The 25538-nt window shown below is 38.1% G+C and overlaps 2 protein-coding genes across 2 annotated transcripts in view; one reads left to right on the top strand and one right to left on the bottom strand.

Annotated features, from left to right (window-relative positions):
* MRPS35 (mitochondrial ribosomal protein S35) overlaps positions 1 to 4475 on the top strand; it is a 54105-nt gene extending 49630 nt beyond the window's left edge. Inside the window, exon 8 of the mRNA XM_077825348.1 lies at positions 3886 to 4475. Within this exon, the coding sequence (XP_077681474.1) occupies positions 3886 to 4155 (270 nt within the window). The 3' untranslated portion in view covers positions 4156 to 4475. The remainder of the gene's footprint in view (positions 1 to 3885) is intronic.
* A 13459-nt stretch (positions 4476 to 17934) lies between these two features.
* Positions 17935 to 24845, bottom strand: MANSC4 (MANSC domain containing 4). Its single transcript, XM_077807422.1, has 3 exons — positions 24617 to 24845; positions 18976 to 19110; positions 17935 to 18641 (listed from the first exon to the last, which is right to left on the bottom strand). The coding sequence occupies exons 1-3, from the start codon at positions 24843 to 24845 to the stop codon at positions 17962 to 17964; spliced, it is 1044 nt and encodes a 347-aa protein (XP_077663548.1). The 3' UTR covers positions 17935 to 17961.
* Between the last annotated feature and the right edge of the window lie 693 nt (positions 24846 to 25538).

Genomic DNA, 25538 nt, shown 5'->3' with positions numbered 1-25538 from the left:
ACTTTATAACCCTTTAAACTGAGCCATCAATGTTTTGTTGTAGCATTCCTATTAGTGAGTTCACATATGGGTTCGATTACCCTCATGTGTTATCAGGTGGAAGTGTAATTCCAGATTCTTTTTTTTTTTACTCATGCAGTACATCTTCTGGTTGAAAGGGTCTTTAAGTTTACTTAATACAATCAGCCTGCAAAAATCTAGTTTCGGTTCAGTTTGCTGTTTGATTTACTTCTGGATCTATGTATGCTAGGGTAACATTTCATTTTGAAGGATGGCCACCAACATTTCAGCAAACAATTCTTGCTTCTTTGAACAGAGCAGAGGAACATATTTAGAAATCACACCCATACCCCATCCCTAGAAGAAGTCAGTTTTATTTTAAGAATTACTTTGACACTCCAACCTGTTTGCAAAGCTTTCAAACTAGTAATACTTCACAATTTCATTGGTTTATTTTAAAATCCCTTTGCATTGCACTGTTCAAGAGAGATGAAAAGCTGTGTTAATCTGTTTATCAACATTCATCTTTGAAATCGCATCAGTTAATGTGCACAGAGAAGGATTTTCCTGAAGAGATAAATGTAATGACCATAATTAGTTTTTATTACCTCTGCTGGAACTTAAAGGTGTTCAGAGGCCTCACAATGATCTTTTGTTGAACCTAGGACATGACTGGCAAATAACGAGAGTTTGGTCCAGGACTGACCAGGTGCAACACTCATTCCTTTACTTTTGAGAAACCCTATCCCTGTGAGAGGTTATTGTTTTTGTTTTGTTTTTTTTAATTCTTTCTGAACTGGACAAACGGCTTTGGAGAGCCAGTGTGCAATGATAAGTAACTGGTCTGAAAAGAAGGGTGATAACTTCGCTAACTTTTAAGACTGTATAAGTGTTAACGTTTTATTAATAAAGTTTATTTTTTAAAAGTGTAAGTGTTAATATTGGGTGAAAAATCTCATGATGCACACAGAGAATGCTTCATTGTAACCATTTGTTTACTGGTGCTCTGCAGGTGCAGATTACAGTACTAATTTTTCCGTCTTTAATGGCTGAATAAGGTTTTTATTTCTGCTTTGCATTGTGCCCAGGTTCTTTAAATGTCAGTCACTTGAGACTTTTCGTGATGTTAATCTGTGTTTCTGATTTAACAACATTTGGACTTGTGGATTTTAAAAGAAAGAGCTTCCATTGACCCTTATTCTGGGTGCAACACTTAAAGCATTTGTAAATGTGGGTATTCAGGCTCAAGCACAAAGGCATAACTTGGATCCATATGTTCGAAATGTAAAAAAGTTTGGCTTTCATAATACTAGCCATTATTAAGAATTATGTTTTGTATAGAACATAATTGTTGGCTAGGTAACAGACTTAAAAAAATCTTTTGCCAGATTTATTTAAGTTTTACATTTGTTTGTTGCTACTGCAACTTAATCATGGCTAGCAAAGCTGGAGGATTAGTGAAAAGTTGCCTGTTAAGGGATTTCATTAAGGACGTATGATGTAAAGGTTTTAGTAGAGTGTTTGTTTTAACTTACTTCCTCAGAAATATCTTTCTTCAGAAGTGATTTCCTCAGCATTAAATGCCACAAAAACATAACATTAAAAACGAAAGGTTCAAAATGGTTTCATTGCTTTTCTCAGTTGTGGTCTCATTATATGTTGTGATAAATGTTTAGCAAAATGAAAATAACGTAAGTTGTGATGTTCACCTATTTAAAACAATGTGATGGTGTGACCTAGATGAAGTTTACATTATAGTAATTACATACACAAGAATGCCAGTTTACATGGCACACCATTTGATTCATCTCTTGCGCAGTCAGTGAAGCAAAATGAGGGGCTACAGTATAAGAAAACGTTCTGGACACGCTGTCTGCTTGCCAGGAGTACACCTACTCCCAAATGTTTACAGGCAGTGATGCAGAAAACAAAAAACTTGAAATGAGACAGGATCACAGCACTGACTAAAGAGCTGTCATTTCATGGATAAAGGTCCTCTAAGGAGCAATTCTGAGCTGCAGAAAGCTGAGGTAACTTGGTAGGCAGTGCTCTTTCCCCAAGTCATAAATAAATCAGTTCCTTAGCACTGAGGAGAGCTGTCTTCTGTATAAGTACACACCAACAACCCATTTCATTTAATTTCTTATCTGATTAGATCAGAGCTCAGGGTGTATTGCTACAAAGATATTAGCTAGCAATTGCCAAAGCTTGAATCTCTGGGGTAATATTGTCTAAGTCCTACCCAATTGTTCTGGACCAGTGATTCTCATATGTAGTTCTCTGTGTTATGTGGGCCACATCCACACACAGTCATATATATAAAATATGCTGATTAGGCCACAAGTGACCTGCGTTGAAAACCACTGTTTTGGACCCATTGGCTTCCTTCATAAGAAAGCAGGTTTTCCAATCACTAAACTTGAATGTTTTTCCCCCACCTAGCTGGGCTCCCCTTCAGGCTGCTTCATGTGAAGATCCTTGATTTGTCTTCTGGCTCTCCCCAAGGCCGATTCTTTTTGTCTCTTTGTGGACAACACAGAATGAAAGAGCAAAAAATGCCCCCATTGTAGAAGCATATGGATTCCTTCAGCACACTCACCTTGTGCCTTCTCAGGACAGGTGACAGGATCTCTCTCCGCAGAGAGAGGCTACAGCCATGGAAATGCCTGCAACACACAGTCTCTTCTTCTGGGCTTTGGTTGGTGGGAGTCTCAGTCTTCCAGCTCATCTGCTTCTCTGAGTGCATAGGAGGTGAGACAAATCAGGAAAGTACTGAAGGTAACTTCCATGGCTGTAGCTCTGAAGGTCAATACCAATCCAACAGCATTGGAAAGTCTTCAGGTCCCTCCTCCCTTTACATTTTGGATCCATTTATCCACTCCTAATCTTTCAACCTAGTGGTGGAAGAACCTAAGCATCCTGTCTTTGTGACTCAAAAGCCAAACCTCAGTGAAATATGATTTCATTTTTCACCAGTATGAATGGTCATTCAACTCAAGGAATTTGATCGTAAAAGGAAAAGATTAAATACAGCGTATCAGGAGTTTAGAGTGACAACCTGCATGTCACTACTACTTCTTTCAAAACACAATCTAAAACCACGTGGTCGTTATATGGATGGATGCTGTGTTGTTTTCTGATGATTAACCAAGTTCTTTAGACTAAATACATAAGAGAATTGAATTGTGATCCTTTGCACGACGATGTGTCCTGAAGGTGTTGAGGTAGAGTCCAATTTGGTGTGGAATGAGAAAAAAAATCTGGTGACTTGACTTAGTCTGACTACACAAATTGGAGCCACCAAAAGGAAGCCCTATTGATCCAGATAATCTAATGGCTGGTGTACCAACTTCCAACGTAATGAAGGAAAAACTTCCTTTCATTTCACAAACTTTGGGTCAGATTCCAATGTTGGCAATAATGGTGTAAATACAGAGCTACTCCAGTGTTGACAGTGGAATTTGGACCATTATTTTAAAATAACATTTTGGAGGATTTGGGCTTTTTTTCCCCTCTCGGAGTTTGAACTGTAATCAGTACTTTACATAACTGAAAAACTAATTATTGCTTCTGCCAGCTTTTTCTCTCCAGATTACTGTAAATTTACCAAATGATACAGATTTGAAATAGATTTCCAGGCTTATATTTATAATAGCATTTGAACTTTAATCGCAGAGTTAAATTCACCCTGCACAGAGGTCAAACACAAAGCCTGTTCACCTCTTAAATTTCACTTAAGCTCTGTTGAGGGTCTTTTGCATAGACGCTACACTGGGTGAACTTCATCCAAGACAAAAATCTTAAACAATTTTTTGTGGGAGAGGGGTGATCGTTACTTCAGTATTCAGTACTGACATTTTTAAGGTGATGTCTGTTTTCTTTCAGAAAACTGAAATGTGGGAAAACGAGAAGACTGAAGCAGACATGGAGGAGTATATCTGGGAAAATAGCCCCTCTCAGAAGAATGCTTTGGACACGCTTCTTCGAATAAGAGCTGCAGAGAAAATCACTGAAGTAACTAGGGAAGAGCTGCTTGGCTCTGAGATGGTTGAGAATTACAAAACCTCTGTAGTTGTACTTAAAAATGGAGAGACAGAAAGCAACATTTTGCAGTACAAGGAATCTGTGATGAAACTACTGAATTTACAAGCATGACAGTGAAAATTGACATTCCATGCACATCTCTGATCTTGTGTCAATATACAAAGATAATGTATGCTAATAGTACTTTGTAGGAAATTGTGAATGCAGTTATCCATGACTTTCTGGACCTTCAGCAAAACAAGTCTTGGAATATTAATAAAATTTTAAAATTTCAAAAACCTTGAATGGAATTTAGAGTGAATAGAGATTCAAAAAGGGTTAGCAACAAACTTCATATGTTTCCATACAATTGAATTTTCTTATCAATGACAAAATCACTGTCTGCCAGTATCATTCCTTACCTCTATAAATAAAATTTGTCTCAAGTCTTTTCTGGGAAGCCTTCTGAGTATTTATGGGCTTAAGCATTCTGTTCCACTGTTCTAGCCTGGGATTTAGGAGGCCCTGATTTAATTCCTTGCTGTACCACAGACTTCTGTGTATCCTGGGTAAATCACATAGGGTAAGATTTTTCAAAAGCACCCATTTGACTTAGGAGGCAAAGTTCCATTGAATTTCAATGAGACTTAGGATCCTGTGTGCCTAAGTCATTTCTGAGAATGGGGCACACAGGGTATGTCTACACAGCAAAGAAAAACCCATGGCTGGCAGGGCCTGGGCTCCAGCCTGAGCCCAGAAGTCTATACAGCCATGAAAGAGCCCTGCAAACCCCAGCCATGGGTGTCTAGTTGCTGTGTAGACATACCCTTAGTATGCATTTGAAAATTTTACTCTTAGTCTCTCTCTGCCTTCATTTTTCCAGATGAAGGTAACATTACCTCCAACCTTGGCGGGCAGTTGGGAGGATAACTGCATTGGAGATTGTGAGGCGTGTAATGAGGGTCACATAAGTACCTTAGATAGACATGTATATCTCTGAAAGAAGGGGAACAGGATAAAGTTAAGACCCCAGAATAGAAAATGGATGGAGTAGTGGACCATCTAGAAGGGAGGGAAAGGTTAAATAGTAGCTAAAAGGATGCAAAATAAAAGTATACACATACATCTGCACAATAAATATGTGGAATAAGTAAGAATTGTATGTCATATTACAGGAACAAAAACAGTTTGGGTGACAGATGATGGGAACTTAAATTAATTATTTTAAAAGGATATGACCTGCTCTTAATACAGAAAGGGTGTTAAATTGTGTCTCATGAGTAAATACATGACTAATGGTGCAGAAAATTCATCTAGGTTCCAACTTGTCACCATGAGTGAAGGAAGGAATTATATAGATGGTTGTTACCTTTTGGTAATTTGCTCTTTGAGCAGAACTGGTCTGAAAACCTGAAAGTAGTTGGTAATTTTAGCACTCAGCAATTATCAAAAATAGTTCTGAATGCTAAAAAAATGTGAAAAGAGAACTTCTTTTTAAAAGAAAAAGAGAAGTGAGCTTCAAAAACTAAGGAGGTTAAGATCCTATGACAGTAAAAATACAATTACTAGTATCAGCAAAATTAAGCATTCATGTTACAAAAATATTTCCCTTTCACTTGGGTGGCTTTTTGTCAGAATTAAAGATTCTACAAAAGGTTAAATAAGCTTACCATTAGTCACAATGTTCTGCTCCCCAGCCACAGCTGGTTAAGAAGAAAAGATGCAACATAAGAGCATAGGCACCAGAACTGGGGGAATGGAGGGAAGTGACTCTTGTGCATCTGTTTAGGACTCTGTTGGAGCCATTCTGCATGGCTTATGGGTACTCCAGCTTCTGTCATCTACATGTAGCCTTTGAGATTGGAATGTATATTCCCTTTGTAAAAGGAGTGGCATTGTCAAATGGGTTCTGTCTAGTAGAACACAGTTTTTCATCCAGGAATAACTACCTCTTGTGCACATAAAATAGTAATATAGCTTTGGTAACTGTTATAGTTAAGATTGAAAATGTTTGCTTAGTAAACTCATATATTCAGACTGTCAGAACTTTGCAATCCTTTACCTTTTTGCATTAAACATTCCCTCCTTTCAGCTCTGCACCAAGGTGAATTTTATTTGAAAGTGTCAAGGGGGAAAAATGGTTCAGCTGTTTTTGAATGTTTGGTTTTGAGTGGGAATAAAAGTGTAAGTGTGTGTGTGTATGTGTTTATATACATAAATATACTGTTACTTTTTTTTAAAAGCTATGGAGCAGAAATCACTGGAGAATTGAAAGCTGCAATTTGACTTGGAAAATGCTATGAATTCTAGATTAGTGCCTAGCCTTACGCCAGAGGAAATTTCTTTTCAATGTGTACAGGAGGGATTTTTAGACCTAGGAACTGATGCCCACCTAATTTAGCTGCAAAATGGAGTGGCTAGTCTGCAGAATCACTGTAGACTGACTTGATTAACTTTCTACATGTTTTGAGATGCTTAGAATCTGATAAGGTTCTTATTCTTGCTTCTGTTGCTTTTTCCCATCAAAATGTCCTTGTGCACACATAAATGGGCAACAGGAGGTCCTGAGTTCTATTCCTCTGTACAAATGAATGCAATTAATCTCTTATCCCCCCATAAACTTTACTAATTATGACCTGCACAAAATATGTCCAGATGAAACTGCTGAAATTTGAAAGTAACAACTTTGACATGGAAATAGTCTTCAATGGAGTGCATAGGAAATTCATTTTCATTTGACTACATTAATATTTTAAAATCTGAAGTAGTTTTTGTATCATTAACTCCACACCTAACAAGGAGTATGCTACAAAATGTATAGGAAATGCAAAATCCATGAAACTTGAGTCTATGTGAAGTACCTATATCTAGCTTGGATTCACTTCTCAAATGTTTCTCGTAACCCAGAGCAGGGTGAAAATTGATCCTCGAGCGAGGGCATCTAGATTTGGGTGTCCTTAATCAGAGATAATTGTTTTCTATGTTAGCTGAATGGTTCTAGTTACAACAATTGGGCTTTTGAATTTGTAACTTTTTTGCAAGTTAGAGCTCCAAGGTGCTGAGGATCAAACCTTGCTCTTTTCTCTTTTTTTTAAAAAAGAAAACAGGAAATTTACATGTAAAAGTATTAATGCACCATTAAGCTCTTACATCAAAACAATACCAAATCCAAAGTTGCATATGTAACTTTAACTACTACTTCTTGCGATTATGCATTACAGTACAGAGCTTTTGTGACCCAGTGAGTGAGGCATTAGATTTGGTCCCGGGAGCCATGGGTTATATCTCTGGCTCTGTCACTGACTTGCTGTTTAGTCTTGGGCAAGTCTCTACCTTTCTCTGTCTCCCCTCTCATTCTGTCTCCTCTAATTTAGCTTATAAGATTTTGTGAGGGAGGAGCAGTCCATTACTATGTGTTCATACCGTATGTAGCGCAATGGATCCCTGACCTCAGCTGGTGCTCCTAGGTGGCTGCTGTAATATGATTAAGTTGTCTAATGTATAACATGCACTTTCATAACCTTAAATCAATCTTAAGCATCTACTACTATATTATTTTTGTAGGCCTCAGTCCATGAAAGACAGGGCCCTGTACTTAAACAACATCTTGCTCATGGAGTATAACAGTAGTAATAAATGTGCAGGTCCATAGAGTGGCTTACTGCATCCCTGTCAGTGGTGCTTTATTAATGGATCCTACTGCAAATGCAATATTACTCTGAACCTTACATACCTACATTTTTATGCTAGAATTAAACTGTTTCCATGTTACTTATGACTAGATACATCGGTCACATAACATAAGAATGGCCCTACTGGGTCAGACCAAAGGTCCATCTAGCCCAGTAACCTGTCTTCTGACAGTGGCCAATGCCAGGTGCCCCAGAGGGAATGAACAGAACAGGTAATCATCAAGTGATCCATCCCCTGTCACCCATTCCCAGCTTCTGGCAAACAGGCTTGGGACACCATCCCTACCCATCCTAGCTAATAGCCATTGAGGGACCTATCCTCCATGAATGTATCTATTTCTTTTTTTAACCCTGTTATAGTCTTGGTCTTCACAACATCCTCTGGCAAGGAGTTCCACAGGTTGACTGTGCATTGTGTGAAAAAATACTTCCTTTTGTTTTAAACCTGCTGCCTATTAATTTCATTTGGTGGCCCCTAGTTCTTGTGTTATGAGAGAGTAAATAACGCTTGTTTACTTTCTCCACACCAGTCATGATATTATAGACCTCTATCATATCCCCCCTTAGTCATCTCTTTTGCAAGCTGAAAAGTCCCAGTCTTATTAATCTCTCCTCATACAGCAGCCATTCCATACCCCTAATCATTTTTGTTGCCCTTTTCTGAACCTTTTCCAAGTCCAATATATCTTTTTTGAGATAGGGCAATCACATCTGCACGCAGTATTCAAGATGTGAGCGTACAATGGATTTATATAGAGGCAATAAGCTATTTTCTGTCTTATTATCTATTCCTTTCTTAATGCTTCCCAACATTCTGTTTGCTTTTTTGACTGCACATTGAGTGGATGTTTTCAGAGAACTATCCACAATGACTCCAAGATCTTTCTTGAGTGGTGGTAACTAATTTAGACCATCATTTTATATGTACAGGTGGGATTATGTTTTCCAAATGTACATTACTTTGCATTTATCAACATTGAATTTCATCTGCCATTTTGTTGCCCAGTCACCCAGTTTTGTGAGATCATTTTGTAGCTCTTTGCAGCCTGCCTGGGACTTAACTATCTTGAGTAGTTTTGTATCATCTGCAAATTTTGCCACCTCACTGTTTACTACTTTTTCCAGATCATTTATGAATATGTTGAATAGGACTGGGCCTACTGCAGACCCCTGGGGGACACCACCATTTACCTCTCTCCATTCTGAAAACTGACCATTTATTCCTTCCCTTTGTTTCCTATCTTTTAACCAGTTAATACATGAGAGAACCTTCCCTTTTATCCCATGACAGCTTACTTTGCTTAAGAGCCTTTGGTGAGGGATTTGTCAAAGGCTTTTTGAAAATCTAAATACACTATATCACTGGATCCCCCTTGTCCACATGCTTGTTGACCCCCTCAAAGAATTCTAGTAGATTGGTGAGGCACAATTTCCCTTTACAAAAACCATGTTGACAATTCCCCAACAAACTATGTTCATCTATGTGTCTGACAATTTTGTTGTTTACTATAGTTTTAACCAGTTTGCCAGGTACTGAAGTCAGGCTTACCAGCCTGTAATTGCCAAGGTCTCCTCTGGAGCCATTTTTAAAAATTGACGTCACATTAGCTATCCTCCAGTCATTTAGTACAGAAGCTGATTTAAATGGTAGGTTACGGACAACAGTTAGTAGTCCTGCAATTTCACATTTGAGTTCCTTCAGAACTCTTGGGTGAATACCATCTGGTCCTGGTGACTTATTACTGTTTAGTTTATCAAATTGTTCCAAAACCACCTCTACTGAGACCTCAGTCTGGGACAGTTCCTCAGATTTGTCACCTAAAAAGAATGGCTCAGGTTTGGGAATCTCCCTCATATCCTCAACCGTGAAGACCAATGCAAAGAATTCATTTAGTTTCTCCGCAGTGGCCTTATCATCCTTGAGTGCTCCTTTAGCATCTTGATTGTTCAGTGGCCCCAGTGGTTATTTAGTAGGTTTCCTGCTTATGTACTTAAAAAAAGAAAAAAATGCTATTACTTTTTGAGTCTTTGGCTAGCTGTTCTTCAAATTCTTTTTTGGCCTCCTCAATCATATTTTTACACTTCATTTGCCAGAGTTTATGCTCCTTTCTATTTTCCTCATTAGGATATAACTTCCACCTTTTAAAGGATGCCTTTTTGCCTCTCGCTGCTTTTTACTTTATTATTTAGCCATGGTGGCTCTTTTTAGGTTCTCTTATTATGTTTTTTAATTTGGGATATACATTTAAGTTGAGCCTCTATTATGGTGTCTCTTAAAAGTTTCCATACAGCTTGCAGAGATTTCACTTTTGGTGCTGTACCTTTTAATTTCTGTTTAACGAACCTCCTCATTTTTGTGTAGTTCCCCTTTCTGAAATTTAATGCTACAGTGTTGGGTCGCTGTGATGTTTTCCCCACCACAGGGATGTTAAATTTAATTATGTTATGGTCCCTATTACCAAGCGGTCCAGCTATATTCACCTGGTAACTGTTTCTTGATTTAAATATTAATATTCTAAATTTCATCTCGTATGTAGGGTGGGGGTAGGAATAATATCCAAACTTTAATAAGGCATGAAAAGTACTCCTGCCGTCCTGCAGGCAGGCAAAGAGGCATTGACTATCTTCACCAACAACGGGCCTGTTATCTCAGCGCTGGCCTTTATCAGCCAACAGTAATATAGGGCTAGTGTGCAGGTCATGGTCCAAAGCACTCCTAACACTTCCACTTCAGCTTGTCATGAGCTGAAACTTGAGCAAAAAAAAGCCCACTGTATTTGTCCCTTTGAGACATTGTGGCTGTGGGACAGGACAGATGGTTGATTCTAAATTCATGCAGTGTTCACAAAGAAACTGTAAATTCCTTGCAGTGAGAGAAACTCAGCTCTGTATCCAGTAGAGGCAACTCAGATTAGCCAAGCTATCCGTCTGTTGGAACAGTTCCTCTGTATAATTTTGCCAGTGCTTTGATGGAAGCTAAGCTTATCTGTATCTCCCACAGAGCTGCTTTAAAAAATGTCTAGATGTTGCAATCAGACACTGATAAGAACTTTGTGCATCAATGTACTAGCTATTTCCTTGTTTCATTTATTGCAACACATTGTGATCATTTTTGATGAAGGTAAGGGACAGCTCAGTTCAGAGCTATTGTATTAAGAGTCATGGACTAAAGATTTTTGTATTATAGCAGACGATTGACTGTGGTATTTCCTCATAATCATCAGTAGCCTGTACAGTATCACCGCTCTTCTTATACAGACTATTAAATTAAGTCTCATGCCCTGACTGGATTAGTACATCTTAACTTCAGACCACATGAGGTGATGATGTGATCTTCAGCAAGGGGAGGAACATCTCCATACATGAGATCCAGAATGTGGCCAGCTATACACATACAGCCAGGAAGCACCGATGGTAGCCCTATGGGTGTCACAGTAACAAAGAACTCTGGAGTTAATCTAGGAGAATAGCTGTCTGACTCCCACTCCCCCTCTTGCCATATCTCTGAGCATGATGTTGCAAAGTTGGCCGTTAAGAACACAACTTCCTCAGCTAGGTTCCCAAATAGGAACCTGAGAAACTTTTGTTGTTCCTTCATGTGCCTGCCATTCTTTTCGATAATCCCCCACCCTGTGTAATTAAAAAACACTAAACAAATCCTCCCCACAAGTATGAAAGTAGTCCTAAAAACATTTTCCTTTTTTAGTGGTCTTACATTCTATATATTCCTTTCCCCTACACAAAACTTCTCCTGTGTCTGCCACTTAGGCCTGAAAGACCCTACTGAAATATGAATCCTGAGGCAACTCCAAGATCTTCACTCCCAAAATAATACTTTCTCCCTACTTCTAGAAATTAATCCATAACATATATAGTGCTTTTTGACTGTATGTAATACATCACTTTGCAAGGAGGTTAAGTATCACTATCACCAGTTTAGAAATGAGTAAACTATTGCACAGAGAGGTTTTTGAGATCACACAGCTGATCAGGGGCCAGATATAAATATCTGTCTGCAAAGGGGTGGGGAAACAAACTAATCATCCTTTAAAATATATAGTACAGTGGCAGCAATATTAAAATGCATGCCTCAGGGCAGAGGTTCAGACTACTAACTACACAATTCTGTAAATTATATCTTAACAGAGAGAGGCTCTTGTGTAGACATATTCTTATTCATACATCATCCCTGTTGGAATTACAGCAACTGCTTACTTTTTCAGTATCACTTTTCTATGTGTTTGATTTTTATTTATTCTCCTAGTGGAGTTACTCCACACAACAACAACAACGTTATAGTGGTTTCAGTCACTGACGGTAGCTCTTCTAAGTAGCAAGAGCTACTAGTGGAAGCAACTATGTTGGCTCCTCTTCCTTGATTGCAGCAGCTTTCATAGGCTATTTGCAATGAAGAGAGTACCATAAAACAGCTGAAAGTCAGCACCATGTGGCCTTCCAGTTCTGCAAACTACCAGCAAGTGTTCTGTGGATCTCTGTACGAGAATCACTGCCTTACTGAGAAGAGACCTTAGTATCTAAAAATCATTAAACATATCCTGACAATTAAAAATTAGTGTAAAATATACAAGAATGAAAGCATTACAGTATGCTAAAATGTGGCTGTTTTACATTAAAATGTGTGATGTATTTGAGATGCAATTCAAACTGTATTATTATGCATCTGATGGGCAGATTTAAGTGTCCATGTTCAATTTAACTTTTGACACTTCCTGTCTTTTGCATGCTTAACCATGCAATATTAATGTTACATTAACTATTTATTTCATTGAATAGGAGAAGGGCTTGCTCAGTGTAGCCGTAACTCAGGAAGGTTCTTAAGAATGTGCCTAATTTTAAGAGGCTACACATGTGCTTAAATTTAGCCAAGTGGTTAAGTACGTTGCTGAACTGGAGCCTATCTCTGCAAATAAATATGCATTCTATTCAGTATTGTTAACTATTATATATGGAGCATTCTGATGCAAACCAAAAGTAAATTAGGATATCACGTTGTTTACAACTTTGTGGCATTTGTACAAATCTTATGCTGGTTACTTCTTATTGCAAATTTTTACATATATAAATCTAATCTCTCAAAATGCATGGAAATTGCAGAAATATTCTGCAATCCTTTTTCTATAAAACCTGGGGAAGAAACAATGACTTATGGTCATGCAAAAGGCTCCCAAAGTACTTTACAAACTGAATATAGGGATTGTTAATGCTAAAATGCATCTGCTTCTGTGGTTAAACATGACAACTGTTTAACAGTCCTCAGCAAAACTATAACCTAAGAAATCAGTAATAGTTTAGCCAATTGAAACTACAGTGCAATTTTAAAGGTAGGCAGAAGATGACATTACCAAGTACAATTGGGCCAAGATAGAATGAATGTTCTATATCTGCAAAAAGAGATGAGATTTCTAACTCTCATTCAAAAGATGCCACCTTCTGCAATCTAGTTCCCCACACCCCGCCCTCAATCACCATGCTTGGGCACTGGGAGAAACTGACTTGTAGAGAAGAGTGTCACCTACTGGGTAACCTGCCTACTTCTGGTCAAGCCAGTTCTTTCTTAGGTGGAGAGATCACAGCATGAGATGGTATGGCGGCCATTCTTGTAAGAAAAGGGACAGGGACTAATTTCAGGGGGAATGTATATTCTTACATCTGTGCTGCAAAATCCTGTAAAATAAAGTCTGTGCTATTTGGAACGTCGACTTTCTCAAGTAACACAACACCTACTTTCTGGCTGAGGGCTACAGAGGCTAGACTATGAACACAAACAGAGCTTTAAGAAAGAAAGGCTGCATTCAGCCTGAAGAAGGGCATCCCAAAGGTGCAGATCTAGTTTTCTTAGAAGTATTTATCCAGGTTTAGGTTTAGGCTACCTTAAAACTTAATCCCACAAAAGTACAATGTTCTTTAAGGTACAATATTCTTTAAGGTACAATTCTTGCTGAGCCACCTTTTAGCAGCAAATGGTGCATTTTGCTGTTGTCTAATCATATGGTCAGGATAAACTACGAGGAAAAAGTTGGATAAACTATTTCTGTATTATTACACTGAATCGAATGTTTATTCACATGGTAATGGGTGGCCAAGGAGAAAGCTCACAATGGCTATTTTTTCCCCGTTACTGATATTCCCTTTTCATCTTGCACACAGAAGAAGGCTTTTAATGCTGCTTTTGAGTGATTAAAATTAGGAATTTTTCCCTTATTTTTTAAGTTTGTTTTTTTCGATAAACAGACATCAGAATCTGGCTTACTAATGTGTTTAGTAAAGAGCTCAGAGGATGAAAAGTACGAGTTAATGGTTTTGGTGGTTAAAAAAAAAAAAAAAAAAAAAACCACAACTGTTTATCATTTGTGGGGATGTGGCTGACCATTTCATTCATTTAATGTATGTAGTTATAGTAATGCGTAATGTTGTAATGTAATAGCATCTAAATGTAGCCCATCAGAGGAATCACCAGAACTTGCCAGAAACCTAATTTAAAAAAAAAATGAAACTGATTACGTGCGCCTTCATCTTTAATTCAAAAGTACAACGTGCAGAACCAGGATCTGTTGTTCCATTTTGATCTTAGAGATAGCTGGAGGAGGCACAGGGAGGGTGCAATTATTGATGTTATCTTGTTCAAGGTAGGCATGGATGTCGATGTTTTAACTCCTTTGGAGAGCTTACCAATTTATCAGTAAAACCAGAACAAGCCTCAAAACTTAATTCTAAAAATATAAATAGGTTAGGGTTAGCTGGGAGGGGGGAGGGGAGGGGAGAGAAAAAGATGAAATTTTTGTTGCATTATTTCAGCTGATTTAATCTCTCCTCCCTCCAAAATAGTACTTCTAGATATCTTTAATCTAATGTTAATCAGTTTTGTAGTATTTGTGCACATAGACTTATATACATAATCATAGGTCTTTACAGGCTTGTTAGAATTTAGGAAACTAGAATATAATAGTAATTAATATTCAGCTTTCACACTGACCTCTTCTGCTGTAATGACATAGGCACTTGGCATTGAATGCTCATCAGCTCATTAATTAAACTTTAGTCAGTGTATCTTATCACAAGTATACAAGTATAGTGAACAGAAACTTTACTTTAAGAACATGATTTTAATACAATAACACAAATTGAACCTATGTGTCTTTTTACACCTCTTTGTTCAAGAGAACAGGTCAAGTTACTTCTGACAGAAAGTAAAGAAATTGATGAACTCTGAAACATCACCCAGTTTAAAAGATGAACAGTCCAGGTTACTGGTGAAAATGCATTTGCCTAAATTCATTAACCAAACTTCTTGTGTAAGGTAAGGTGGCAGCTTACTACCCTGCTGATCTAGTAACTTGGTTTGAAAAATACACTGGGCATTGAAGGGCCATTCTAATGAATAGAGCAGTGGCTTTAAACCTGTGGTCTGTGGACCCCTAGGGATCTGCAAACTACGTATAAGATTCCAAAGGGGTCTGCACCTCCATTTGAAATATTTTAGGGGTCCGCAAATAAAAAGAGGATGAAAACCACAGGAATAGAGTATACAGTGCAGAACAGGAAGTGTTACTTTTATGTATTATTTATAATTTATATCATGGAAGTTTCTAAAGGCCTACAATTTCAGAGCCCCATTGTGGTATATGCTATCCAAACATATAGTAACTGTCCCTTCCTCAAAGAGCTCACAGTCCAAAAGATCTGACATAAACAGTGTAGATGACATGGAGTAACACAAATAATCTTACCCAATCATGAGCAGTAATCACAATTTGCCACCTACCTAGCCATTATAAGATTGTATTTCTCAGCATTCATACAGAGCATGAGAGTTTGAGGACAGACTTGAAGGAGGGGAAAGACTTGAAGGAGGCAGCCTGGGAGAAAGCACAAGGGTGCTTGTGAAAGAAGTGGGGAGAGAATTGAGGCTGGCCTCACTGACAGAGTGAAGGAGGGGGTAATAGCTTGGGGAGGGATGGGGAGGGGCTAAATTGTGAAAGGCTTTGCAGATTGTGATGCATGGCTAGAAAGGGTTAAATAAATAAATCCTGCAAAATAAATAACCCTCAAAAGACATGTGGGGAGATAATGTTTGTGTTTCTGTGTACTTACATATGTATGAGTAGTGCTGACAATATAATCAACAGTCCCTGTCTATGTTGTATTCTTATAATTCAGAGATCAAAAGAACATCCTAGCATGTAAACATGGGATATCTCAGTTTTCATCTCTCTTTGAAATGTATAGCAAATAATCTGTGAATGGTGGAGGAACAAGCAAATTGCCTTATGTTAATTCTATAGCTAAGTACCAGTGATGGACCTCCCTTCAAGTCATCCTAATTACCTTTTGTTCCTGGAGGAACTCCCAACTTGTCAAAGAGGACATGAAATTGTATAAAAGATCTTTGGGTCCTGATTCAGTCATCTTAGGTCTGCTTAAGCTTCATCGGGGGAAGTTTGAATCGCAAGACTGAGGTCCCAGTTATGCTGGTATGCCCTGAATATGAAATTTGGGCATTGGACTATAACCTAGATCTGAAAAAACTCTTTGCAGCTACAAAGCTCACCATCTCTGCTATGAATCTGAACCGCAATTAAATGAACTCTATGTCTGTATGTATATTGATCTTTTAACCATACTCTCTCTCTCTCTTTTGTTTTTTAATAAATTTTAGTTTAGTTAATAAGAATTGGCTGTAGCATGCATTTGGGTAAGATCTAAAACATTCATTAACCTGGAAGGCAATGTGTTCGATCCTTTGGGATTGGTAGAACCTTTTCTTTTATATGATGAAATAAGATTTTCAGACATCGTCATATTTGACTTAGGTACCTAGATGGAGGCCTGAGGCTGGATCATTTTAAGGGAACTGTGTTGTTTGGACTTCTGAGTAACCAGTGAGGTAATAAAGAAGCTATTTTATGCTGGCTTGGTAAATCTAAGTATTGGAATGTCCACCAGCTTTTTGGGGATTGTCTACCCCATTCTTTGGGGTTCACCCTAGTTTAGTGACGACAGCTGGCCCCCACTGGGACCCCGGTCACACAGATAAGGACAAGAAATGTGTGTCTGAGGTGGTGCAAGAGGGCAGTGTTTCATGGAGAATGAAAAATGTCTGGCTAAAATACCTCATGCTCATTTTGCCAGGGGAAAGGCAAAAGATCCAGTCTCTGGGATTTACTCTGAGAACAGAAGTAGAGGCCCTTTTAATGGAAACAGTAGCCCAGACACTATTAAGAGTTAAATGAGTGTTTTGCTATAGTGTCAAGAGACTCAGTCAATTATCTTGTGGAGGAGTGGGGATTCTGGGGTGTTTGACATTTGTAGGATATGGAGAGCTTTACCAAGTGGGAGGGCAATTGGCTTGGGAGGAGGTGAAAGACAGCGTTGCATCTAGGATAGGAAGGGGACCAGAGAGCATGGTGCTAGAAATGTCTAAAAGGGAATTGGCAATTGAGAATGCTGCAACAGGCAAAGGAAAATATAGGCTAAATATTAAAGTATATTTCCTAATAATAAGGCCTAAAAAACTGTGGAAGTCCCATCACCAGAATAATTTTAAAACAAAGAACTGAAGGAATTACAGTAGCAACAATCCTGTCCTGGATGGTTAAATAGATAACTGTGTGTTTTCAAACTCTAATTTCCACTGTTTTAAACTTACAGCTGTTGTTCAGAATATTAATGATCTAACAGTAACTAGGTCTGATTCTCTATGACCTTGCACCTTTTCTTTCCATAAAGACTTAGGCAAAGTAAGTGTAAAATGCTACTTTTCTGATATGGTTGCATTTTACATTTGCTTTACACATGTTCTATAAAGTAAGGCAGGGCAAAGAATACACACAGAGGAAGTGGAGAATCAAGCCCATTGTCTCTACAGAGAAGTTAGGAAAGGATTCTAGCAATAAATAAATTACTCTGGATCAAATTATAAACAAAGGTATGCACAAATACCTCCGAGTTCAGTGGAAGTTGTGGGCAAGTACATGTGACTAGAATTTGGCCCTATATCTCTTTGGATCAGTGGGTAGTAAAAAGAGAATCATAACAGGATGTTTAGTCGACAGTGTTCTCAAAAGCTGCTGAGACATCTGCCAAAAAATAGTTCAAAATCTCCAAAGGGAAACCCCCAAGAAATAAACTGAGAGAGGTATTTCACTAAATACGGTTGCTGCCTCTTTCTCCACCAGCATGAGAGATGCAGGTTATTTAGCTCCTTATTACCTTTTCGTATCTGCTATTACAAACTATCCTTTACAAGAGTATATTTTATGCACTGCCTGGACCCTGCCTCTCCTCTCCGCACTGGCTTATAGTGACCTCTCCTCTTTCTGCAGCGCCCAGCTGCCAGAAGAACAGTACAACAGCAAAGGAAGATGAAAGAAGAGCAAAGCACCACAGGGACAAACCAGGAACCTATATCCACTGCCACCCAAGCAGGTTGTTGACCCTCGTTATCCGAAGTGTAGTTCCTGCCACTGTACCCTTTGGTTTCATTGAAGTGCTGCTGACTGATGTTTAAGCGAGCAGGACTGGGCAAATGGGATATCATCTTAGTGGACACAGACATCATTTTGTCTGAATTAGATGTCAAACCTGTACTTTCTGAAGTCAAATCCGTCTCCTGAGCAAAATGGTCATCCAATGGTAGAGACCTTGCCCATGAACGTGTGGTTGGTTTGGTTTTTGGGACCAAGCCACTTGAATTGTGGCTGTGACTATCATTTGCTACAAAGCCCTGGCTAGTGGTAGAAGATGGAGACTGGAGTAGAAGAGACCTCAATGTGACATTATTGTGTTGGCATTTTTCTGAATCATCAGTCCTGGAGTTGTTTTGCCTTTCCCATTTGTTAAAAGAGGAACGGGTATTTGGATCCTTATAAGACAATTTTTCAAAAACAAGAAGATCCGGATCAATCCCTGTTAAAGAAGGAAAAAAACAACACATTAAATACACATCTGAAAGTGTAAAGAATAGCATATTAGTGAATTTTCTGTTAATCTTTCAAATGTTGAATGAAAGAGAGGAAATAAAATATATACATACATGGAAGTAAACGAAATTTACAAGTTAGTTTATAACGTTGTAGACAAAGAAAAAAATCCCCAAGATACTTTTACCATGTGTACCTGTGCTTCAAATGAAGTAAGGTGATGTTTACCCCTCATCTTAACATAATGACTGAACCGACATGATAGTCAATTACCCCATCACTGGGCTGCTTCAGCCTGTGTGTGCATAATACATTGTTACCTGTTGTGATGTTGTACAAAATGACATTGGTTCCAGCCCTCAATATGCAGCTTTCCAAGGCTGGACAATAAATGTGCAGGCAATTAATGTTCTCATGGATAGTTTCAAAGTAGAAAACTGCCAGGTTACAGGAAACTATAATGAGAAAAGAGTAAAATGGAGTTTGTGTGGGCATGATGACCCAGGCACATAGCCTTTCATATCTATTGCTTAACATTAAAAGAGCTATAATAATGGACAGTTACATAGCGCACTTAAACCATAACATTTTACCATTTTTCATTAAGCCTCACAGCACCCTGTGTGGTAAGTACTGTAAGTATTTTTAATTCTCATTTTACAATTGGGCAAGCGGGCAGAGAAAAAGTTGAGTTATTTCCATTGCAGAATAGGTATGCCACAGTCCAGTGGTATTACAAGCTTCTCCACACAGCTCCTTTCATTGTGTCTCAACCTTGTTCTGGACTGTCCATCTCTACTGATGAGATGGTTCTGGACCTCTAAAGCTGCCAGCAAGGGTGACTTTGAGATGGTAGCTGTTGTGACATGGATGACTGTCCATTAGGAACTGGTCTGAAACCACCTACTCGTTTCACACAGGTTATTAAAAAGCTGTCAGATAGCAAGTGCTTCTGGTCACTACTGAGGTGGACTGCATTCGAGCACAAGGCCTACCTCATTAACAATCCCCTAAACCAGCCATCATCTTCTGGTTTTTTGACAGTGCAGTATTGTACCTTTTGGGGGTGGGGTGGGGGACACAATAAGTGGGTACCTGTTAAGTCTATACAACTCCAGGTTTGATATACTATCATTTGGGTTTCAGATCTATCAGCCAAAAAACAGAAGTCTGTGGATAAAAATAAAAAAAAGTATCTAGATGTCTTAGCAGCACAAGTCCCATTGCCTTGAGACTTAGGCTTCTAAGTACCAAAGCCACTTGTGAAAATGAAACTTAGGCTTCTAAGTCATTTAGGCACGTCTGAAAATTTTGTCCCTTGTACTTGTCTAATACTAATCCTAAAATACTTTTCATTAAATTAAAGTCAGGTGCAGTTCAGAACACTGGCAGGATTTCCTGTGAGACTATTTTATAGTATGTTCAAAAGCAAAACATCTTGTCCAAAGCTAATTCTCCTTCACTGCATTGATTTACTCTTTTTTGGTACCATCAGTAAGATTACTATTAGCTTTTGTTACCATCATAGTTTCTTTACCTCATCTCCTCTTCCCCTGCCACAAACTAAACTAAACTGAGATAAACAGGGCTACTTGCATACAGGGCTCAGGATTGGGGCCAGAGTCTATAGCAAAGAAGCTATGACTGAAATGAAAAATTAAAAGGGGTATCTTGTGGTACTAATTCTCGCTGTTAGCAGAGCATATGGGAAAATGCTGACCATATTTTTGAATTTGAATTGGACCATTTGTTTTTGTAGTGTGCTTTCGAGATTAGATATGCATGGTATGTGTCAGCATAGCTCTGCTTAGAACACATATGCATCAACAGAGCTGAGCACTTGCTACAAAAACATTTCTGGACTGATTCTGTAGTTTTTGATGTAAATAAATCCGATTTTAACTGCAGTGTATGTATATCCTTTACAGGAATAACAAAAATCTTTAATGTTATACTGAATCCATACAGAATAATTCAGAAACAAACAGCATGTAATAAATGTATTACATTATTGTGATGTTTATTTCAACAATCAGCCCTATGCTTTGTTCAACAGGGAACTAGCTTTTGGAATAATTTTGTTAATTACCATTTCCATGAATAATCATGGAAAAATCACAACTCTTCTCCCCCCCCCACCCCGTATTTACACTCTCACACAGCATTTTCAGTTATCTACAGTGAAAAAAGAGGAAGATATTTGTTGTTGAAATATACCAAAACCAGCCTTTTAATCTTTTCTCTGCTTATTTTATAATATTTTTTTCATTTAGTAGCCTGCATACTACATCAGAGTAACACAATCAAAATACTACTTGGAAATAGGCTTGTCAATATAGACAAGCAAAATTAGAGCAGTAAAAGAGATGATTTTTTTTAAAAATAACTATTTCTGAGTTTCAGGATATGCACTTGATTTGTCTATTATGAATATGAAAACACCAGCTTTCTGAATGAAGTAATTACAATTCTATTACAAATAACATGTTACAGCGGAAATAGACCAGACTTTGGGTTTTAAACGAAAACTTTCTTTGCCCAGTTGGAACCAACACAGAAAAATCAATAAATAACAGAGGAGTATCTTAAAAATGCTAATGAAAATTCTGCCAAAGGGAGGTATGATCATGTTTCAAAAACAGAATATAATTAGCGAGTTTTCCTTGTCTGAGGTCATTCTTCATATTCTGTATCTAATTCTAGTCAACTGTCATCAGCCTCCAATGAGTTGTTAGGCTGATAAAAGCTTGCGGTTAGCATACATGTGTTCTTTAATAAAAGACAGGTGCAAGGAAGTATAAACACTGTCATTATGAAAATAACGGAAAAAAACATTCTGTGTGAAGGCTTCATAGAAAATTCAGACTCCATTTTGTCCCAGTCTTTAAATAAGACTCAAACACATACCAGACTTGGTGCATAAATACTACAGTGTTACATAGCCATCTTCAGTCACTCTATAAATATTTTCATCCATTCCCTGAGTGCTCTACCCATCATTGTGGGTCATGCACAGAAAACAGTATTCTCCATGTGTAAAAGAACTTAAGATTCACTGACCACTGGGTGGGAGGGATAGCTCAGTGGTTTGAGCCTTAGCCTGCTAAACCCATTGTTGTGAGTTCAATCCTTGAGAGGGCCATTTAGGGATCTGGGGCAAAAATTGGAGATTGCCCAGGGGGTTGGACTAGATGGTCTCCTGAGGTCCCTTCCAACCCCGATAGTCTGTGAGACCACTTGTAAGACTGGCTATACAGAAAAATGCTCTCAGCACCAATAAGCCTTTCCATTTGCTCTTTTGGTTTTAATAAATAATGGTAAGCAAACAGCATGAAAATGGCTTTTCAAATATTTGTTGTAGAATAATGACTAATACAATATTTGATCACTAGTGGACATTAGTAATCCACATCACAGGAGTTAATGTACAATATACAGTTTATGCTCAATAGAAGTTCAAGACTAAAAGATCAGGTGTATAGAGGTAAAGTGAATTACCAGGGGTATTTTGGGAAGCTGGAACAATGCATGTTTGCAAAATATATTTGCAGTTGCATGATCTCTTTCATCCAGGGATCCTAAAGTGCTTTACAAATGCTAATAATCTAGGAGTACAAACTTTGTACAGAGTCATTGTTTGAAAACTAGAAGCTTTATATTTTTGTTCTTGTTGATAATTTTACCTTAGATACAACTGTACTCCTCAGTTTTCACTAATTACAGTAGCAATCTGTATCCTTACCCTTAGAGGTAGGTGTACATTATTAATGTATAGAGCACTAATATGGCCTGTGATGATAGCATATCTTGTTTCTTTTAGCACTATTATGCATCAAATACTCTGCAGTTTTCCTGGTTAAAGTATGTCTTATTTAAGAACCCAAAATACCTGCAAAAAGGAATGCTAAATTTTACTTCAAAGCAAGAACCCAGTCCCATACAAAAGTAGTATGAAAGTAAGATTTTTGGAAGATTTTCAGGAGCCAATGCAGACGTCTGTTTTTATCTCAAAATTTTCTTTTAAAAGTGACATTGTTTTTTCTGATTACTCAGCATGTGCAATTTTCACTAAATTCTTTCATTAAAGGTCACAAAAAGAAGTCTCAGTTCATTTGAAAAGGAATAAAATATTCGAGCCTAGATACCCTTTAAAATGTCTGTTTGTTTTATGCTTAAGGTAAGTGAAGCTGGTTTGATTGGGCTTGCTAATTAATTTTCCCCAATCATAATTCTTGGTAAGAATGGGGATTCTTTGATAGGAAAAAAAATGAGTATTGCAAGAGCATGTTATAGTAATGTTTTGGTTACCTTAGAGAGTTAGCAGGCAACTTTAAGTTAGGTTGTTCTAATTATTTTAACTTGAGAGTCCTGGAAACAAAAGCAAGTACATACAGCATGGGCAATGAGGGAGTAAATTTCCCTGGCAAAAGCGGCACAGCATCCATAAAACACTGTTTTGAATGGACCAACGGTGTTTTTGTATCTCTGTTTCCATTCAGTCCTTGCCTGTTTGACGAGACTGCCAATTGTAATGGTTGTTTGGAATGGTAGTTTTGGTGGTAGATCTGTCTACTGGGAACTAGAGAGTGTTTTTAAATTTTATTTTAGTTAATTGAAATGCCATCAATAGATAACAAACTCTTATTTGTAACAGAACCATATTTGAACCTCTGACTTTGTGTTGTAATGTTCCATATGCCATTACCAATCTTCCTCAGAAATCTAGTCCAAATTGTGTATCTTTTAGTGGAAATTTCTTAGGCAAGACATACAAAATACAAGCAAAGCATATAGAATTTTTTTTTCCATCTGGGATAAATTTTTCCTACATTTATATCAAACTATTTAGTCATTGTATTGTAAGCAAATCAAGTCCTCCCAAAATGCCCCTTGTTGATATCCAAACCCTCCCAATTCATGATGCAGGCACTTAATTTTCCTCACAGGTGCCTATCCCCAATAGGTCATCCAAAATATCCTCAAAACTTAAACAAGAAGGCTTTGCTTTTACTATTGCTATGCAAATTTTCCAGTATCTGATTTGATCCTGTTCAGGGCTAATATCATAACAAAGCATCCTGCCCTATTAATGCCAATGCAGAAACCTAACAGAATCTTTAGCTTTCTGCAATTGTACAGAGAAGCAGTAGAGTCATCATGTGGTTTGAGGCTAAGAATCAGGAGCTCCTGAGTTCTAATTCCACCTCTAATATTGTATTTTTATATATCTTTGGCAAGTCAAATAACAGCTCTGAGTCTGTTTCATAATTTGTGAAATGTGAGCACTAGGAGCCCTAGTCATGGACCAGGTCCCCATTGTTCTAGGTGCTCTACAAACACAGAACAAAAAGATGGTCCCTACCCCAAGGAGTTTGTCAACTTATCACAGGTGAAGGCCTGATTCTGCCATCCCTACTTAGGTTTAGTAGTAACTTACTTTGAGTGTAGTCCTATTGAAATCATTAGTACGACTTAGGGAGTAATGGTCTTGTCAGCCTGATTGCTGGTGACAGTCACTCCCAGGGATGTTGTGAGTCTCCTTTACTTAAACCGTAGTGTTGTTAGCACGTTGTTCCCAAGAAACCAGTGTTGTAGTGGAAATCTAGAGTTCCTCCATTTCATTAACATTTAAATAAATACATATCATTCCTCCATTGTTCAGGAGAGACAGACCCTACTCTTAGTCCTATCTAAGAATGTCAGCATTCTAGTTTGCGCCTCCAAAGAGTTCAAGTAGCCAAGTTCACTTCTATAAGGATAAAGGTGGGAGATAGGAGTGGAATAGTTTAGATGTGTCCTTGCTTTCCAGCCTCAAAATATAGCCACATTTTTGCATTCTTACTGTTTGGAATAATAAGTGATGTATAAACAGCCTAAAATTAACTTCCCTCATGTGTGGTAATACATATTTTTAATATAGAGCGTATAGGACATACACAGAAGCAGATAATAAACACTTACCATTCTTCAGAAGGCAGCAGGTCCGGCTGCACTTCTGGGCTGTGACTTCTGCATAAATCTTCAGCACCTGGGCTCCCCTCTTCTGAGATTCCTCCAGATCAATCAGAAGACCTGGGAAGCGTCGGATCCAGCAGTTTTTGTAAAAAGTAGTGGGTGAGCAAAGAGAATCTGACCTCCACGCCAAACCCAGAACAAACAGCACTTCTGCTACTGCCACCAACAGAAACATCTCCTCAATGTGATCGGCTTAGTAAGCACCTGTTCTCCAGCCCGAAGCACTGGGGACTAGCCAACATTTTGAGAGAGAATCTCTTGAGAAGTGGCAACACTGCCAGGAGAAGGAACTAGTTTCTTTTAAGCTGTTCCCATGATCCTGCTTGACTGAACCATTTTCTGACTTACATATTGTAGGGTTGGGGTTTTTTTCTTCTTCTTCTTTTCTCTCAAGATGAGTCCCTGGGAGACTGTTGAAATTCTTAATGTCTCTCATGAATTTCTATTCTTCTGCACCCCAGATACACACTGCCTTTAATCATTCAAAAAGCTGGACCACGTGATCCTGAGTCAGCCTTGCTTGTCCTGTTAAACCAAACTACTGCAGACAGTTTTAATGTGTGAATAAATACAGAATAATGGTGATCCTAGCAGAATCACTCCAGTTCTTTCTCTGGAAAAAGCAAATATTTCAGTCATTTGAGAGCAGAGAGGTCTCCCATCTGGTTCAGGTTCATTATTACACGTAACACAGAAGAAAGGGATTGGTTTAGTCTCCTGATACTTTCTGAATGAATTGGTGGCCACACATATATTTCCTTTTCTTATTAGCTACAGTTTAAGTATTTAAATAATTTCTGCTGCATAGCAACCAAATATGGGAAGTTGATTCTACTTCCCACCCCCTTCAGTTCTTCAAAAAGCATTT

The sequence above is a fragment of the Eretmochelys imbricata genome, chromosome 1 (assembly GCF_965152235.1).
Source record: "Eretmochelys imbricata isolate rEreImb1 chromosome 1, rEreImb1.hap1, whole genome shotgun sequence".
In the NCBI taxonomy this organism is placed as follows: domain Eukaryota; kingdom Metazoa; phylum Chordata; order Testudines; family Cheloniidae; genus Eretmochelys; species Eretmochelys imbricata.
Note: the sequence above shows the minus strand (reverse complement) of the source record. Positions and strands in the feature narration are given on the sequence as shown.

Bases quoted from the DNA above. Each gene is read 5' to 3' on its own strand.
- MANSC4 (XM_077807422.1), bottom strand. From the start codon at position 24,845: ATGTTTCTGTTGGTGGCAGTAGCAGAAGTGCTGTTTGTTCTGGGTTTG. The intron at 19,111-24,616 runs GTAAGTGTTTAT...TTCTCATTATAG, and splicing joins CTGCTGCCTTCTGAAGAATG to TTTCCTGTAACCTGGCAGTT. The intron at 18,642-18,975 runs GTAACAATGTAT...CTTCTTTAACAG, and splicing joins TTTGTACAACATCACAACAG to GGATTGATCCGGATCTTCTT.